The 20,988-nt window shown below is 33.3% G+C and overlaps 1 protein-coding gene across 1 annotated transcript; it reads left to right on the top strand.

Moving 5' to 3' along the window:
- The first annotated feature begins 794 nt into the window (after positions 1-794).
- LOC114279359 (uncharacterized) lies at positions 795-7,869 on the top strand. Its single transcript, XM_082918138.1, has 5 exons — positions 795-928; positions 5,707-6,338; positions 6,816-6,868; positions 7,021-7,538; positions 7,638-7,869. The coding sequence occupies exons 1-5, from the start codon at positions 795-797 to the stop codon at positions 7,867-7,869; spliced, it is 1,569 nt and encodes a 522-aa protein (XP_082774264.1).
- The last annotated feature ends 13,119 nt before the right edge of the window (positions 7,870-20,988 follow it).

The raw sequence follows: 20,988 nt of genomic DNA, 5'->3' as shown, positions 1-20,988 counted from the left end.
CAACAATGATTCATCCCACTAAAAATATCACCACTAATAGCACTAATGCATTAAAAAAGTAAAAAAAAAAAAAAAAAAATACAACTCCAAGACCAAAACATCACATCATTAATGGCGGGACCCACTGCCACCTAATTAGTGGGAGCACTAATTAGTGCTCCCAAGCATTTTTCATTAGGTATATCTTAAGTCTAAAAAAAATTAAAGAAGGCCCAAACTAATTTAAAATAAATTGACCCATTAAAAAATTAAAAAGTCAATTCAAAAAAATTAGCATTGTTATCTATTAAAAATAGACTCAAAAAAGGGCATCTCCTATTATAGTTTGGTGTAATATATTAAATATATTTTAAATCCAAAAAAAAATTAAGGAAGAACCAAATTAACTTAAAATAAATTGATCCATTAAAAAATTGAAAGACCTATTTAAAATAATTAGCATTGTCATCCATTGAAAATGATTTAGCAAAAAAAACTAGATTATGCAAATATTATTGATTTATTTGCTTCTAAAAATGCAAGAAGAGCGAAGATCAAGCAATACTTATTAGTTATTGTAATGTAATACTAAGTATTTTTTGTGATTTTGACACAAATCTTTTGTCCTTTACTTTCAAAATCTTTATTTTTATTTTTTTTTCATTCAATGAAAAAAACAAATGTGAAGGGCCCTAGAAATTTATTAATTGATTATCAGTTTTGAGCCCTAGAAATCTCAAGGCTAGGCCTGGAAGTGGTTGAGAGTAGGTTACATAAAATAGAAGAAGAAGCAAAAGGGGCCGGAGTTAATGATGATGGCAGTGAGGCAGAAAGTGAGAGTTGGGAAGATGAAGTTGAAGGATGGGGTTAAGGAATGTGAGAATGGTGAAAGTGAGGTTAGGATGTTAGAAATGGTGGCAATAGGGCTAGTAGTGGTTGTGAATGACAGGCAAAAGTAACCAATGGCCAGAGAATATGGGATAGGGAGAAGAATGAGGGAATATGGCAAACATTGTAAAGGGTAAAATAATGACTTCTACCATGTTTTTATAATTAAAATATAGGTTTTCACCTTTGTTTAGGAGTGCGACTCAAGTGGGTTGAGAGATTGTCCAGACTCAGTTCAAGTTGTGCTAAGAGTTGTCCAAATTTACCCAAGCACAATTTGCAACTTGATAATATTTGTCGAAGCCCAATTCAAGTTAAGCTTGAATTGCCCGAATTTGCCCCCCCCCCTCCTTTTTTTTTTAAAGTTAGGTTAATTAATAAATTAGGCTCTATCAAGAATATATATATATATATATATTGTAAAGTCATTAACAGCATCAAATTAAATAATTTATATGATGTGAGAGAGATGGAGATGAAAGATATGAGATTCGAGAAACTGATGTGACGTTGCAATGTCTTTGTATTTTGTGAGTGAGAAAAAAAAAGGATAAGGTTTTGTGTTGTACTATTTGTATATAAAATATATAGGGAAAATTCTATTAAATCTCCTCAAACTATTGACCATTTACACTTTACCTTCTTATATTTTAAACTCAACAATTACCCGCTCAAATTATTTGAATTTGAACATTTAGTCATTTTGTTAGTCATATGTTAGATATTTTGACGAAAAATTGTCAAGTGCTGTGCATATGATGATTATATTAAATTTTAGTAATAAAATAACAAAAAAAATAAGAAAGCCTAAATTGGAAGTAATTTTAGATAATAGTTAAAGGAGGTAAAGTGATATTTCAAGGGGTAAAGTATAATTTATCCGATTGATGAAAGGATATTTTAGTTATAAAAGTCCAAATTAAAAATAAAAATAAAATAGATGAGGGGTTTAATTGTCACTACAATTTTTTGTTAAGGGTAACGGCGTAAAGTAATACGCACCAATAGTCGAAGGGGGTAAATTTTTTTAATTATTCTATTTCATTCAATTTTTTATGTAATTTTCCTAGATATAATCATATCATAAAAATAAAATTAAAAAAAAGCTCAAATAATATACATTAATATACGTTTGGGAAAGAAAAAAATTAGATACACACTTAACTTTTAACATAATATACAAAGTTATTGTCCTGAAACTTAAACCCATAACCTCAAGCTTATTAGGTTAAGTTTTACCATTTAACGTATATATTATACAAGGAAAATGGAGTTTTTAACCTACAATGCCTCTAAGAGCTCTAAATTTCCAATCTAAATTTCATAATTTTTTATTTTTAAAAAAAATAATAATATCCCTTTTATGACTTTCAAATGAAGAGTATATCAAATCTAAAGAAAAAAAAAGAATAGAAAGTATATTAATTCATTTCTAAATTCAAATTTGAGGGTCACTAAATATGTAAAGCAATCTATTAATTTAAATTTAAAATTGACACAATATAAATTTAAAATTATAATAATCTATCCCATGATTTTATAAATTTTAAATACAAATTTAAAATTATCATAATTAGTTCATAATTTGTGTATTAAGGAGCAATAAGAGTGACGTTAAGATTATTTATATATTTATATATTTTACAAAAGAATGCTTTTAGGAAGAGATATTATGAGAGTTTTAAAATCTCATACAAAATCTATATACTATTATAATTGCAAAATATTGTCATCTTATTAAAATTGAAAGTTGCAATTATTTTTTTTACTTTTTTTTTTTTGATTTTGTTTAATTTTTATTAATATGTGTCACAATATAATTGGTCTATAAATAATTTTATATTCTTAAAATAAAATTTTAAATTTAGATTATTCCTTAAATTATGTTACCAAAATAAGATTAATATTAATTCCTTAATTTATGCATCTTTTATTAAATTATAAAATAAAATTATAAAATTAATTTTTTTTTTAAATTATGTTACTATAATTAGAATGTGATTAATATTCACATGCGTCATAATGATGTGTCATAATATTATTGGTCTAAACATAATATATTATTAAATACACGTATTTAAATTATTAATCACTATTAAAAGTTTATATTTTTAATTTTTGTCATTTTTGATTTAAAATTTTATAAATGTTTTTATATCATTCTAAATTACAAGGACTTAGGCTATGTTTGGCATAAACTTTTTGGGCTAAAATAGTCACAAAAAAACAAAATAGACTAAAAAGTCAATAAGACAAAATGTCATATTCAAATCATAATCATTTCATTTTTTCTCTCATAAAAGTTAAAAAAGCCAAAAAGTTCATCTTAAACGAGGCTTTTTAGCCGTAGACAAAATAGTCAAAAAGTTAAAAAAATCAACCCATATCCCAAACGAAGGCTTAAACAATAATTTTTTTTAATACAAATATTTTTTTTTTAAGCAAAAGACAAAAACATTAAGAAAGTGAATGACTTTTTTAACAATTTCCAAATATAATGGATTCTATTAAAAGTAATGGTTCGTGAAATATATATATTTTTTATTTTAAAAAAATGAGGGTTATAGATGATAATTTATTGGTCATCTAGAATTATTTTCAGATCAAATTAGAATATCATTCTAAATTTTCTTCTTATCTTTTTTTTAATCCAGATACTTTTATTTTGTAAGCAATTTAATTTTATTATATTTAAATATTTATTGTAATTTTCAAAAAAAAAATCATATTTAAATTATTTATGCCATTATGAAATGTACTTTCTTTTAATATCAGCTTATTTGATGATCTCTTTGTAGAAGGTATATTTGTTTTTATTCATTAATATTAAATTTTTAATTAATCTTATATATTATTAAAAAATTAATTAGCAAATAATTTTATATATTTATATACACAATTTTGTTTCAATTGCTTGGGTTATTTGGTGTCTCTACCCAAGTCCACTCAAATTTATTCAAATTTTATATAGGTTCTCGCCAAATTAAAAATTATGTTGCCAAATCTTAAAAAATTTACAAGTTTGACTCAAGTTTCTTGAGTTCAACTTGTCCAAATTTACAACTCTAGTAAGAAAATTGAAAGTTACATAACTGAAATTGTGATAAATTAAAAAATAATACATAAATTATGATACATAAAATTATAAAACTTAAACTATAGATTTTAATATATTTTTATTTTCATAATTTACATAAGAAATCTAACTATTTATATTATTTTATAGAATAATTACAAACACACCTCCTGAGATTTATTTAAATTACAAATTATCCCCTATAATTCTAGAAATTACATTATGTCTCCTAAGGTTTCTAATTTCATAACAAATATGTTCTTTTATTAATAAATGGTCAAGTTAATTAACAATTTTTTATAATTTTAAAATTTTATTTCAATTAATAATTCAAATAATTTTATTATTGTATAGCTGAACAGTTAGAAATTTTACTTTTTCAATTAATTCTGTTAAATAAAAAAATTTTACAGGAAGATATTTGTAATTTTCCAAGCCACAGGAGACAATTCATATTTTAAACAAATCTCAGGAAATTTATTTGAAATTTACACAATGTTATATAAATATATTTTATTAATTTTTCCACATTCATATTAATCATATAATGGTTTCGTTTAGGATGTGAATCGGTTTTTTGGATTTTTAATTATTTTACCCTGATGCTAAAAAAAGTCGTTTGTGATAGATTTTTTTACTTTTTTCACTTTTATAAGAATAAAATAAAATGATTATAATTTTAATGTGATATTTTATCTTTTTATTTTTGAGATAATTACCTAAAAGTCCTATCTATATATTTGGTGGTAGCTTAGGTCCTATCAAAAAGTTTTTGAACCAATAAGTCCCATTTAGAGGTAAAAAGACGTTTTTGCCCTTTAACATAAACAACTGTATATAAAATTCCATTCACGTTATTTATTAGAAAGAAAAAAAGAATCAGTTAACAGATCAGTTATGGAAGCAGTTGAAGATTCGAATCGTGATCGATCTTGAAGGATTTATTGCTTTGGTTCGCTATTATACGTAATTGATTTCTCGATTTTGATTCGAATAGGAAAGGATCGATAGCAATATCCAGATCGATTTTGCTTTGCTTTGGTTCGCATTTTGAGTTGAAATCTGCTGGAGTTTGTTATGTGCGATTTCGATTTATAAATTGAAGAATTGATTTGCTGGATATTTGATCTTCGATCTGGTTTATAGGTATGTATTGTTTCGATTTTGTATATTATGTTTTTTTAGAATTTTCTTTAGTTTTGATTGAATTTATTTATGAGAATATATTGAATAATTTTGTTTTTACGAATTGAAGACGTGATTTTCTGGATGATTTCTCGATTTGGTTATTTATTTTATGAATTGAAAATGTGATTTGTGAAGTATTTGTATTGTTATGAAGTTTTTTGTTCTGATGTTTATTGTTATGAAGTATTTGTGAAAACTGAGAAAGTTCCTAGTATTTTTCTGGTTTGAATTGATGCGATCTTTTTTTCTTGTTTGGATTGAAAGATGAGTGAAGGTTGTACAAGTGCGCCTTTTTTTTTGTTGTGCAAGTATAATGGTTGCACATTTGCAATTAAGATTGATCAAAATGTGACATATGATTAGTTGGTTGAGAAGCTATGTTTGAAATGAGATAATTTGCAATCTGATAATATTTGTCTATCTTACTCATTGCCTGGACATCCTAATTGCACGTTAGACAACAATGAGGAGTTAGATTTGTTGTTGGCATTAGTTGTGCATTTTGATTTAAAGTGTATTGATGTTATTGTGCGAGTAAAAGACTCAACCATTGATTGTCGTTATCTCAACAACAGATTAGATTATGGAGAAAGAGAGTCAATGTTGGATCTTGAAGTTTGTGATATTGCATTGTCTCATGACAACAGTAAGTCTGTGAACTTGTCAAACAGAGCATCTACATCCTTCAAAAGGAATTCGAGGTTGGAGGTTGAAGAAGAGGTTGATATATTATCATCATTTTGTCGACACAAGGGAAAAGTACTGTTGTCTGTTGGTTGGGCAGTTAGTATTACACATGTAGGACAGAAATTTGAAGGTAGAATTGTTGAATTTCGTAATGCATTGTCGAAGTTTTCTATTGAGTGTGGATTTGAGTTCATATTTGTTAAGAATGATAAAGTTCGTGTTACTGCACAATGTTTGTTTAGAGAGACAAAAGGTTGTATATGGAATGTTCATGGTAGAGTGGAGAATGCTAATAGGTTCTTTTATATAAGGAAGTTGAACAATGTCCACACATGTGGTGCTGAAGTACGTACGATGACTCATTCTCGTATGAGTTCTGATTTAGTTGCTGATTTGATTGTTGAAGGTGTTCGTGATAATCCATTGACACGTCCAGTTCATGCTGTTCGGGATTTTAAGTTAGGGTATGGGCTGAGAGTTAGCTATCGTCAAGCTTGGTTGGAGGTAGAGAAAGCAAAAGGTGAGATTTTTGGAGACTACTGAATGTCATTTGACCAGTTAAGATGGTATGTGGATGTTGCAAAGAGTTGCAATCCAGGGACTTACATTGAGTTTGAGTGTGACGACGATACTAAACGGTTTAAGAGATTATTTGTTTCTTTTCATGGTTCCATTAGTAGATTTGATTATTGTTGACCTCTCTTATTCCTTGATGGCACATTTTTGAAGGGAAGATTTAGATGAAATTTACTTGCTACTACAAGAAAAGATGGAAATCAAGGTACATAAGAAATTTGTTTTCTCTGTTCTGAAATTGAGAAAGTTCTCAGTTTAGAAATATGATTGAATGTTTTAAATTTTATATAATATTATTGTTGTATATGCATTTTTTATTTTTTCAGTTATTCATTTTAGTGTTTGATATTTTGAATGTTGGAGTGTTACCATTTTCTAAGAATAATATAATATTTTTATTTTTTCTGTTTTGTACATGCAGGGTTCTTTCCTGTTTGTTTTGCAGTTGTTGGCTCAGAGAATCAAGATAATTGTGTCAATTATCTTGATTTTTGGAGCATTTGAGTAGAATTGTTTCACCAGAACGAAATATTATATTTGTGTCAAATCGTAACCTTGGATTAATTGAAGTGTTGCCAAAGGTTTTCCCAATGGCTTTCCATGCTTATTGTTTGTATCATTTGAAGATGAACTTGAGGCATCATTTGCGTGGTATGTTTCATGGATTGAAAGAAAAGCTGATCACTTTGTTTGGGAAATGTGCATATGCTCCAACTGAAGAAACATTTCATCAATGTTTGGTTGAGTTAAAGACTGAAGGTGGGTCAAGGGTTGAAAAGTTTTTAGATGACATATCATATGATCATTGGAGTAATGCATATTTTCGAGGGCAACGCTTTGGAGAGATGTGGTCAAATGCAGCTAAATCTTTCAATTCGTGGATACGAGAGGAACGCCAGTTGCCTATTACAAAGTTGATTGATAGTGTAAGAATTAAGTTGATAAGGAAAATTGCTAAGAGGAGGGTACTTGTTAATAAATGGAATGGTTTGATTTGCCCTAAAATGGAGTCCAAGTTTCATGATGGTTTTAATACTTCGAGGCCATGGATTGTTAGTTCATCTGGAAATGATGTCTATGAGGTGCATTCACATCCATCTGTTTCAGTTGACATTAGTAGACGAATATGTTCTTGTGGCGAGTGGTAGTTGAAAGGGTTTCCATGTGCACATGCAATTGGTGTTATACAAAAGAGTGGACATGATTTGAGTTTATTTGTTGATCAATACTTCTATGTTCAAAGTTATCGAGAGTCCTACTCTTTTTCCATATATCCTGTTCCTTCAATTTGGAAACCAGATTGTAATGTTGATGGTGATAGTGAAGTTGTTCTTCCTCCTTTGTCTAAGAAGCAACCAGGAAGGCCAAATAAGAAAAGGATTCGTTCAAATGGTGAGAAAGTGAGACAAATTACTTGTAGTAGATGTGGGAAGGTTAACAATCACAATAAGAAATCGTGTAAGGAGGCTTTGTGATTTTTTGTAGTTGCTTTGTGATTGTAAAAATTTCGTATTCATAAATTTCATGAAGTTGCAGTTTGTGCTGTTGAGCACTGAGTAATAATCTTCTATGTTTTTGAATAAAGTGACATTGAATTGAAAGCGAAAATATTCTTAGTTTCAGATTTTAATTTTTAAAATTGTTTGTGATAATATTGTTTGGTTGGCTTTCGGAAATAAACTTGACCGTTGAATGTTTGTTTTGCAGATTATGTGAATACTATATAAAAAGTGAACATATTCTCCGTTTAAGTTTTTAGTTCAAAATAACTGATTTTGTGATAATAGTGTGAGGCTCTTGTTATCAATTGGAACTAGTTTATAAATGTGATGAATTGAATGAATGTGAATTAATATTCTAAATAGATGTGATCAATGCTTTATGTTTTGATTAAAGTAATGGTGGACTGTAAGTGAAAATATTCTTTGTTTCAAATTTTATTTTTTCAAATTGTCATAATATTGTGAGGCAGCAAATAAATGTTGTGATAATATTGTTTGGTTAGCTTTTCGAAAATAAACTTGACTATTGAATGTTTGTCTTGCAGATTATGTGAATACTGTATAAAAAGTGAACATATTCTCAGTTTAAGTTTTTAGTTCAAAATAGTTGATTTTGTGATAATAGTGTGAGGCTTTTGTTATAAATTGGAACTAGTTATAAATGTGATCAATTGAATGAATGTGAATTAATATTCTAAATAAATGTGGTCAATGCTTTATGTTTTGATTAAAGTAGCAGTGGACTGTAAGTGAAAATATTCTTTGTTTCGAATTTTAGTTTTTCAAATTGTCATAATATTGTGAGGCAGCAAATAAATTGTTGTGATAATATTGTTGTTTGAAAATTGAGTGATCTGTATAAAATTGAAAATATTCTCAATTTTAAAGTTTCTAAGTTTGAAAATAAGTGATTGAAACAACAATAAGTTTAAAAATATTCTTAATTTTAGTTTTATGCAGGTGCTGTTTGGTAACACTTACGTTTTCAGTTTTCTATTTATATTTACAAAAATTTTAAAAACTCAAATAAAAACTTGTTTGGTAAAATTTTTGAATTATAAATTAGTGGTCTCAGTTTATAAATTTGGCCAAAAAATGAAAACACAAAAAATGTGTTTCCATTTTGAGTTTTGAGTTTTTTTTTTTTTTTACCACCCAACACTAACTACCACCCGCCACCATTTTCCACCATCGTCTTCCACCACCACCACCCACTACCCACCCCCACCACCTCCTACCACCACCACTCACCACCCACCACCACCACCTACCACCTACCACCCACCTGCCACCCACTCGCCACCACCACCCACCCCTCGCTGCCGCCACCACCACCCACCTGCCATCCACCCGCCACTACCATCCACTGCCCACCGCCACCGCCACCGCCACTGCCACCGCCACCGCCACCGCCACCGCCACCCACCTGCCACTACCATCCACCACCTGCCACCACTAGCCACCCACCACCACCAGCCACCTGCCACCCACCCGTCACCGCCACCGCCACCATCACCCACCACCCACCCGCCACCCACCACCCACTACCACCACCACCCACTCGCTACCACCTACCACCCGCCACCGTCACCCACCCACCTACCACCACCACCTACCCGCCACCACCCGCCATCCCCTACCGCCACCACCACCACTCGCCACCTACCCCCCATCACCACCAACCACCCACTACCACCTGCCACCACCTGCCACCCGCCACCACCACCACCCACTCGCTACCACCCACCACCCGCCACCGTTATCCATCCACCCGCCCGTCACCACCACCACCCACTCGCTACCACCTGCCACCGTCACCTACCCACCCGCCACCACCCACCACCCACCACCACCAGCTACCCACCACCCACCGTCACCACTTTCCACCACCGTCTTCCGTCGCCACTTGCCACCACTTGCCATTTCTCACTTTTTTTTATATTTTAAATTTTTTTTAAACATTTTGTCAATTACCAAACGCGTTTGCAGTTTATGTTTTCTAAAAATAAACAAAAACCAGTTTATAAAATTTTTATAAATATAAACTGAAAATGTAAACGTTACCAAACACACCCGCAGTGTTTTGTGAGGCAACAAAACACTGCATAAAAACTGAAAATATAAACAAAAACATCAACAAAGCATTGATTGTGATGCAGTAAAGTCTTGTGTCCACTATTTTCACATGTAATACTATTTTCGCTTTTGCCATATAGTAGTGTGAGGAACAGGATAATAGAAACTTAGAATATGGACAAAAACATCAACAAAGCTCGGGTGCATATACCTTTGAGAGTGTGACAAAATATTCCATTACACATCATAGAAATTGTAATATGTTTGTTAGGTAATATGCTTGGAACTATTAACAAAAACATTAGTCATTGTATCAGAGTGTTACAAAAAAGAGTTCATTGAGTTACACATCAAAAAAGATTTCATTGAAGGTTGTAATCTTGACTCTACTTGACTTTGATTGATCTTTGTGGATCACTGAGGAAATCATGTACCATGTCTGCTCTGAGTCTTGTGGATATGCCTGGTGGTAATGTGTTTGGAATTGGTTAATGCCTCATGCATTGTCTTATGATGTAGCAAACAATAATTCCACAGTTATTCCAATAGAAATCATTTTTGACACAATTAGAATATACTCAGATTTCATTGTTAGTTAGAATAAATTAACATACGTCATTGCTTCTTGTTGAGGGCTGTTTTTGACTGATTCAATCTTGACATTAGGATTCCAGGCTTTTTCTGCTTAACAAGGTGTATCCTTCATGTATTGATGGATGATTTTTTGCTATAAAAAACATCAACATAAAGTATGTAATAATTTATATCTGATTATTGTAATGCTAATCTGAAATTGTTCTTACCAGTTGATTTACAACATTGTAGTGCTTGTCCTTTCCTTTTCTTGGTCTCAAAGAGTTAAAATGTTTCCAAGTCCCCAAGTGTTTGTCGATAACAAGTAATGTCCAATGATTGGAATTGTGGATGAGGACATGGATGTATCGACATGGGAGGGATTCTTGCAAAGTATTTTTCAAAATCTTTTTCCTTTGTTCTGAAGTTTTCTTCTTTAACATTGGCTGTTTTTTACAAAAAATATGTGAATATTCACAGTAATGGTACGAACTCAATATTTATACGTCGATGAAAAGTAACAAAGCATGATTAACTACGATTTGTCACTCAAATTGTTTTGAAATCTGAGTATATTCCCAGCAATGATACCAAAATCAAAATTTGAGAACATTCACAAGAATGATAACAAACACAAAAAATCTATTTTGAAACCAAAATTGAATGGAAGATAAAGTATAGAATTGACACATGCACATTGATTCTTTACCCAATATAGACTTGACAGTATAAAGGACTTGCCATTGTGCTCTGCTCCATCACCAGAATTTTGTGCTTGTGGTTCTCTTTGAAGAATCTCAGCATATGCATCAATTGTCTATCAAATTGAAACACAAAAGTGATGTTAACAAATTAATGAGAAGTTTTTCAGTGTTAAAATATTACAAATATTATACGTACACAGCTGGATATGTCTGTCCCTTTTACCAAGTTCTTGATATCATTAATAAACACACAATTTTCATATCTTGCGCCAAACCATATACAAGCACTATAAAACAATAAAAAATGTGTTAATAATTAAGTCAGAATATTTTTAGAAAACAGAGCTATTTCTTAGTTTCCTTTCATATATTTGTACTACATGAAAAATTGAAAGATTTATATAAGATTATACCTTGATTCTATTTGCTTTTCTTTCTAAAGAATTTGTAGTTTATATTTATCTTCAGGAGGTAGCAATTGAGCCACAGCATACTTGTTTGAAATTGTCTCATCTTTGTGTTCCTTCTCTTTCTCAACTTTAACTTTCTTGCCTCTATTCTCATAATCTGACACCTCAGTAGTCTTCCTTGCTTTAGCTTTGATATTTTTAATCATGGAATTCTGTAGATTTGTTTGTCTTGATTCTGTCAGATCATCGGTTTTTATTGCACAAACTTGTTAGGTTAAGTCATAGACTTCTTCCTCCAGTAACTAATTCTGCAACTAAGAATTTTGGCAATCTTTCACATTTGTATTTGTCTCACAATGTTTTGTTACAAAAGGTTGTTGCGTTATCTCATGGACTTCTTTCTGATGGAGTTCTTTGTCCACAACTTCAGAATTTTCATGGACGTCTTTCTGATGGAGCTCTTTGTCCACCACTTCAGAATTTTCATGGACCTCTTTCTGCAGTACTTGAGAATTTTCATCGTTTATTGTATGACCTTCATTCTTTGCATCTGTCCCAAAATGTTTCGCTGCACAAACTTCTTGGGTTATCTCATGGACCTCTTTTTCAACTAATTGGTTATGCAATCGAGAATTTTCATCTTTCAATTGTTGTATTTGTGCTGTGAGTAGCCTGTTATCATCTTCAAGTTTATTTATGTAGATGGTCTTCATTGTGTTGTCTAGTTGCAAATTGTTGTTCTCAGTTTGAAGTTTCTCAAGTGTTTGTTGATGAATTTGTTCTTGTCCCTTAGGTACATCATTGAGTATAATGTTGCAGAAGTCATTAAAGTCTTCATTTGCTGGCTTTTGTTCTTGGTGGCACTCTTCAGCATATTGACCATCTTCTTCTTCTTCTTCGTCTTCTTCAGAATCTTCTTCTTATTCTTTAGTATTTTCAGCATCTTGTTCTTGTACTTCTTGTTCTTCTTCTTCAGCATCTTCTTGTTCTTCATCTTCAGCATTTTCAGCATCTTCTTTTTCTTCTTCTTCAGTGTCATCAAGTTCTTCATCACTTTCCTCATTCAATTAAGCACTAGTTACTTGTAGGTCAACATACAATAGATATTAGTTTTTGAAATAATTGAAGTTTAGGAAACTAAAAAGTTTCTCAATAATAATTTAGTGTATAAAAATAGGGATTTTTTCCCATTTGAATTGAAATTAAAATGAGATGAGGATATGACCTGTCTTGTTGTCAGCTAATGTAGTGATATGACTTTCATATGTTTATGCAATTTGGCAAGATTCCACTTGATTACCCTTGGACATGCTTTACTAACTTCAAGGTGGATGATCAGTGTTTGCTCACACAACCAATACTACAAAGCAAATGTAAAGAATTTTTGTCATTTGAATAAGAAGTAATATTATCTGTTATTAACAACAAACTAATAGAATAGAGTAAAGATGTACTTCCTAAGAGAGCCATAACACATCCTGTGACTTTTGCTAGATTTTTGTGGTATTTTTCAATTGAAGACATCAGTGTGTTCCTTATTGCTTCTGCCCAATTGTATTTTCTTATTGAGTTTTTGTCTTCCATGTAATTAAGAAATACCCATTCAACTGTTGTTCCTGATGTAGAGAAAAAAAGCTTCAAACAAGTATACATACACAGCATCCTTATCGCATCTTCATTGTCTTCTTTCTTCTTGCCTTTCAATGCTTTTTGCAACAAGTTGGTGATGGTTGTGCTCGATAGCCTTTCAGTTTGTATGCATCTTCTTGTCAGAAATGATGATCTGCTTTTATTTCCATAACCAAGATGTATCGGCTCATCTCCACAAGATATATCGAAGATGGACTTAATGTCTTCTGTTGTTAGATTTACAGTTTCTGGTCCTAATTGGAAAGAACCACTGCTGCCTGGCTGGTATATTTGAATTATTTTCAATGCAATGTCATCATATTTTCTGCATTGTTTACAATTCATCTTGTTTTTCGATATTGCATCAAACAATGCCCAAAATGGGATTTTCTTCAAGCCATTAATATGCTCATTCCTGAGTTTGATGTGCTGTAATAGCTTCACTATTGTCACCATGTTTGATTTGAAAGTTTGTTCTTGTACTTTTTGTTCTTCTTCTTCAGCATCTTCTTCTTCAACATCTTCTTGTTCTTCGTCTTCAGTATTTTCAGCATCTTCTTTTTGTTCTTCTTTAATGTCATCAAGTTCTTCATCACTTTCTTCACTGAATTGAGCAGTAGTTACCTGTAGGTCAACATACAATAGATATTAGTTTTTCAAATAATTGAAGTTTAGGAAACTAAAAAGTTTTTCAGTAATAATTCAGTGTATAAAAATAGAGATTTTTCCTAACTTGAATTGAAATTCAAATGAGATGAAGATGTGACCTGTCATGTTGTCAGCTGATGTAGTGATATGACTTTCATACGTTTATGTAATTTGATAAGATTCCATTTGATCACCCTTAGGCATGCTTTGCTAACTTCAGGGTGGATGATCAGTGTGTGCTCACACAATCAATACTACAAAGCAAATGTAAAGAATTTTTGTCATTTGAATAAGAAATAATACTATTTGTTATTAACAACAAACTAATAGAATAAAGTAAATATGTACTTACTAAGAGAGCCATAACACATCCTGTGACTTTTGCTGGATTTTTGTGGTATTTTTCAATTGAAGACATCAGTGTGTTCCTTATTGCTTCTGCCCAATTGTATTTTCTCATTGAGTTTACGTCTTCCATGTAATTAAGAAATACTCATCCAACTGTTGTTTCTGATGTAGAGAAAAAAAGCTTCAAACAAGTATACATACACAACATCCTTATCACATCTTCAGTGTCTTCTTTCTTCTTGCCTTTCAATGCTTTTTGCAACAAGTCTATGATGGTTGTGCTCGATAGCCTTTCAGTTTGTATGGATCTTCTTGTCAGAAATGATGATCTGCTTTTATTTCCATAACCAAGATGTATCGGCTCATCTCCACAAGATATACCGAAGATGGACTTGATGTCTTTTGTTGTTAGCTTTACAGTTTCTGGTCCTAACTGGAAAGAACCACTGCCGCCTGGCTGGTATATTTAAATTATTTTCAATGCAATGTCATCATATTTTCTGCATTGTTTATAATTCAACTTGTTTTGCAATATGGCATCAAACAATGCCCAAAATTGAGTTTTCTTCAAGCTATTAATATGCTCATTCCTGAGTTTGATGTGCTGTAATAGCTTCACTATTGTCCCCATGTTTGATCTGAAAGTTAATCTTCATTCTCTATGCTTTCCCTTTTGCTTTTTATCCGTTGAAGTTGATTTTTTATGCTTTCTTATCATTTTCTTTGCATTACTTTTTAGTCTTGGAGTTTTCATGAGTTGCTTTCTTGTACGAAAAATCAACATAGACAAGATATAAATACTGAGAATGTGCCCTAAAAGAATCAATCCAATGTCATTCTCATGAAGTCTAAATTTGATGACATTCATGGCCATAAAAACAAAATCAACATTGAAAGTTAAATTGAAAACAAGAGAAGATTATTAACTAGGGTTTTTCACTCAAATTGATTCAGAATATAAGAACATTCACAGCAATTGCAGCAAAAATCAACATTGAAACTTAAATTGGAAGCAAGAGAACTTGATTAAGTAGGGTTTTCAGTCTAATTGATTGAAAACTTGAGAAAATTCACAACAATCATGTCAAACTCAATATTGAAACCTAAATTGAAATAAAGAGAATATGATTAAGTCCGGGTTTTCACTCAAATTGACTAAGAATCTGAGAACATTAACAACAATCGTACGAAAATCAACATTGAAACCCAAATTAAAACCAAGAGGATATGATTCACTAAGGTTTTTTACTCAAATTTTCTAAGAATCTGAGAACATTCACAGGAATCGTACGAAAATCAACATTGAAAGCTAAATTGAAACTAGAGAATATGATTCACTTAGGTTTTTTACTCAAATTGTCTAAGAATTTGAGAACATTCACAGGAATTGTCACAACCCAAACCCGCCCCTATGAGTTTAGCACCGTAACCGGCCAGTAATCCGAGATTACCGAAGGCCTGCTTAACAGTAATACAGTGTACAGGGGCTGGCGGAAGCCAATACAGTAAATAAACAATGTCCAATAAGCTGTGACAGTCTGTATGCAAAAAGACTTTTCATTCAAATATATACAGTCGGACAAAACAGTATGTACATATATACAATCATTCAGTTCAGGGACCTAATCCCTGTTAAACAGTACAGTACAATAAACAAAATAGTTACAGAGACAGAAGGGGGAACTAAAAACACCTCTAAGCCATAACTTGACAGGCTCGGAACCTCGCAGTGAGGCACAGTGGTTGGCTTGACAAAACGGCAGCTTACCCCGACGCTTCTAGCCGCGGTCTGGTGCCTGTACACCTACATATATATATGAGCAGTGAGCTAAAGCCCAGTGAATAACACAATGCATAAAGGGGTTAAGAATGAATGTCCTTTCAGTATTGAAAACAGTTCATTAAATTAGTATTTCAGTCGTTCAGTCAGTACAGTCATATGTGGTACATCCATTAGCATAACAGTACAGTAAACAATAGGTCTTAAAAGACCGAACAGTAAATGATGGCCATCAATCAGTAAACAGTAGTGGTTCCAATAAGGGAACCGATAGAGATCTTTGTAACAGTAGTAGTAAACAGTAGTTGCTAAGGATGCCACAATACAGTTCAGAATATAGGACATACATTCAATTAACAGTATCAGTTCAGAAAGTAGTACAGTTCAATTGTTCAGAAGATAATCATTTTGAACATATCTTTACATAGTTGTTACTCACAGAGTTCTGGGCTACAATAAAGCTAGAGCGCGTCCCCAGTCGCCAACCCTACACAGTTTACAGATTGAACACACACTAAGCTACACAGTTAGGAAAGATAATAACTTAATCCCTAATTTGCCTCGGTGTGGTTCTACATCTATATCCTCATTAAGATGCCTTAAACTAGGCCTAATAATGCCTAGGATGAGATGAGGATGCAAAGATGTACTTTAAAAGTATTTTCAAAATTTTCAGAAAACAGGGGTCACGCTCGAGCGTAGGTTACTCCGCTCGAGCAAACATGCAGACAAAGGTTTCCGCTCGAGCGTAGACTTACCCGCTCGAGCGTTCTGCAAAACAATCGAAAGTGCTAGATAGGTGAAAATCACGCTCGATTGGGCGCTCGACACCCGCTAGAGCATAAGACACAATGTCCCGCTCGAGCGTAAATTATTCCGCTCGAGCGGGCTTCAAAACAGAACAAAATGCTGGGAGCACGAATTTCACGCTCGAGCGCCAGTCACCCCGCTCGAGCGTTAGTCCAAATTCTAGAAATTCTAGATTTGAACCTCAAGCTCAAAACCAAATTTTAAACCATAAATTTCGATCCTCTTGGGCCAATTTTTCAGAAAACATCCCAAAACTCATACTTTAACATGATTCAAAGCTCAATTTGTAAAATCAAAGCCCAAGGGTGTTTCAAACAACTCAATTTGAAACCAATTTTCATGAACATGCTAGAAACATGACATGCATGAATTTAAACCATTTCAAAGCTCAAATTCCATGCTCTAATGAGCCAACTTTTCCAAGGACAAGATGAAAACATGAACTATAACAATATCATGGGCATGCATACGAGGAATTATGAACTTACAACTTCAAACTTATCAATATGCACATGCATGCAACAATTGAGCTTCATGGCAACAATTTAACTCCAATTCATGGCCTTAGGCTCTCATCTACCATGAACCATGCACAAACTAACTTGAAGACAACAATAAGAAGATGAAGTTCTACCTTAAGTCTAGTGGTTCAAGTGTATAAACTTAGATATGGAGATCAACCTCCAATTCCTTCAATTTCCAAGCAATTCACAAGCAAAAGTTAAGATGAAATCAACTCCTCTAGTTTCTCTCTCTCTATGGTCGGCAATCACAAGGAGAAAGGCTGATGAATTGTGTGCCTAAGTATATAATAAGGCTCAAATATGTGTAAGAAAGTGGCCACTAAGGGGGTAGTTTGGTAAATAAGCTTAACTCTCTTGATTACTCAATTTAATCTAATTAAATCATACCAAATCACATTTTAACTAAATATGCCATAAAATCACATTAATTCTAAGGATCACAAATCATCAATCAATTTCAGATTCGGCCGCCGATAAGGCCTTAAATTCGCAATTTAAACACAAAAGCATGAACGGATAATCAAACAGTCAACAGATAGACAAACAATTGAACAAATATACTTAATCAATTCAGTTCCAGATTTCAGTCAATCAGTTCAGTACTTCAATCAATTCAGTTACCAATCATAATCGGTCTCAGTTTAGCAGCAATCGGTAGTTAATTAGTAATTTATCGGTAATCAGTGGTGAGGGTTGTTACAGTCTCCCCTCCTTAAAAAGAGTTTAGTCCTCTAAACTCGAGTTACCTTCGTTTTGGAAGAAAACAGGATTCAGTGGAAATAGTTCAGGATATCTTTTAGCCATGTCATCTTCCCTCTCCTAAGTGGCATACATGCCACCATGGTTTTGCCAGTCAACTTTCACTAACGGGATCTCTTTGTTTCTCAACTTTTTGATCCGTCTGTTTACAATCTGAATAGGTCGTTCCTCGTAAGTGTAGTCATCACTCAGCACTACAGGAGTAGGCTCTATCATATGGAAAGGATCCCGGAGGTAATCCCTCAACATAGAAATGTGAAAGACGTTGTGCATATGCTCAATTTCAGGAAGAAGCGCAACTTGATACGCCACCGGATTGATTTTCTCAATAATCTCATATGGTCCGACGTATCTCGGCGCTAACTTGCCTTTGACTCCAAAACGAGTTTGGCCTTTTATCGGTGTCACTTTCACAAACACGTGATCACCCACTTCATATTCTCTATCCCGTCTTCTGACATCAGCATAACTTTTTTGTCTGCTTTGTGCGATTTTCAATCTCTGTTGTATCAGTTTCACTTTCTTAGTCGTTTCGTATACAATCTCGGGCCCAAGCAAAGGCCCATCTCCAACTTCTGCCCAGCAAATCGAAGATCTACATTTTTTGCCATACAATGCCTCGAAATACGCCATACCAATACTTGAATGATAGCTGTTGTTGTAGGCAAATTCAGCCAATGGCAAATGGCTCTCCCAGTTTCCCTGAAAATCAAGGACACACATTCTCAGTAAATCCTCCAGAGTCTGGATGGTCCTTTCTGACTGGCCATCGGTCTGAGGATGATAAGCACTACTCAATCTCAATTCAGTACCCAATGCAGTCTGTAAACTTTGCCAAAATCTTGATGTGAACTTCGAATCCCTGTCAGAAACAATGGACACAAGCACTCCATGCAGTCTAACAATTTCATCAATATAGAGTATAGCCAATTTGTCCGCATTATAAATTGTCTTAACAGGTAAGAAGTGAGCAGATTTAGTCAGTCTATCAATGATAACCCAAATTGAGTCCATACCTTTACTGGAGCGAGGCAATCCCACAATAAAATCCATGGTGATATGCTCACATTTCCACTCCGGTATTGGTAAGGGCTGCAATAAGCCTGCGGGTCGTTGATGTTCGGCTTTGACTTGTTGGCAATGAAGACATTTCGATACAAAATCAGCAATTTCTTTCTTTATTCCCGGCCACCAGAAATTCAGTTTCAAATCTTGATACATTTTCGTATTCCCTAGATGGATAGAAAATTTTGAATTGTGGCCCTCCTGCAGAACTCTTCTTTTCAATTCAGAATCATTTGGTACACACAATCTTTCTTGAAATTTCAATACATTACTTTCAAATTTGAAACCCGGTCTGGGTTTAGTTTCCCTTTCTTCGATGATCTTCTTCAAGAAGTCATCCAGTTGCTGTTTCTCTTTAATCTCTTCAATCAGTGCTGGTTGAGCAGAAATAGCAGCTAAGGTTCCACCTTGCTTTTGCAAAACGATTTCAATTTCAAATTTTTCAAGGTCACAAAGCAATTCTTTCTGCCCGGTAAGCAAACAGGCTAAATTTTCGATCGATTTCCGACTTAGTGCATCGGTAACGGTGTTGGCTTTTCCCAGATGGTACAAAATCTGTAGGTCATAGTCTTTAATCAGTTCTAGCCATCTCCGCTGTCTCATGTTCAGTTCTTTCTGTGTGAAGAAATATTTCAGACTCTTGTGGTCGGTATATACTTCACATGTCGCCCCATACAGATAGTGATGCCAGATTTTCAATGCAAATACTACTGCAACAAGTTCCAGATCATGGGTTGGGTAGTTCTTTTCATGAGGTCTCAGTTGTCGGGAAGCATAAGCAATAACTCTCCCATTCTGCATTAAAACACACCCCAAACCCTTATGAGAAGCATCACTAAATACAGTATAACCATCCGTACCTGAAGGTAGGGTAAGAATCGGTGCAGTTACAAGTCGAGTTTTCAACTCTTGGAAAGTAGATTCCCTTTGGTCAGTCCAATCAAACGATACCCCCTTCTGAGTTAACTGAGTCAACGGTAAGGCAATTTTGGAGAAATCTTTGACAAATCTCCTGTAATACCCAGCTAGTCCCAAAAAGCTTCGGACTTCTGTCACATTTGTTGGTCTAGGCCAGTTTACTACAGCTTCAATTTTCTGTGGATCAACGGAAATTCCATCTTTGCTAACAACATGCCCCAAAAACATAACATGATCAAGCCAAAATTCACATTTAGACAGTTTAGCATAAAGTTTCTGTTCTCTTAGGGTCTGTAGGGCAAGTCTCAGATGATGTTCATGTTCTTCTACACTTTTGGAGTAAATCAGTATGTCATCAATGAATACTACAATAAAGTCATCAAGGTATGGTTTAAAGATTCTGTTCATGAGGTCCATAAATGCAGCAGGTGCATTGGTAACTCCGAAAGGCATAACTAAAAATTTGTAATGTCCATACCTCGTTCGAAAAGTAGTTTTGTCAATGTCTTCTGGTTTAATTATCAACTGATGGTATCCTGACTTGAGGTCGATCCTAGAGAATACTTCAGCACCCTGTAACTGATCAAATAAGTCATCAATACGTGGCAATGGGTATTTATTTTTCACAGTTACCTTGTTCAGTTCACGGTAGTCAATACACAGTCTCAGTGAGCCGTCTTTCTTCTTTACAAATAAAACAGGAGTGTCCCATGGCGAAGTGCTAGGCCTGATGAACTTCTTATCTAGTAGTTCTTGCAGTTGCACTTTCAATTCTTTCAGTTCAGTTGAAGCCATTCGGTAAGGAGCTTTAGATACTGGCTGCGTTCCCGGAATCACATCAATGGTAA

The sequence above is a fragment of the Camellia sinensis genome, chromosome 3 (assembly GCF_055761805.1).
Source record: "Camellia sinensis isolate YWXY chromosome 3, ASM5576180v1, whole genome shotgun sequence".
In the NCBI taxonomy this organism is placed as follows: Eukaryota; Viridiplantae; Streptophyta; class Magnoliopsida; order Ericales; family Theaceae; genus Camellia; species Camellia sinensis.
Note: the sequence above shows the minus strand (reverse complement) of the source record. Positions and strands in the feature narration are given on the sequence as shown.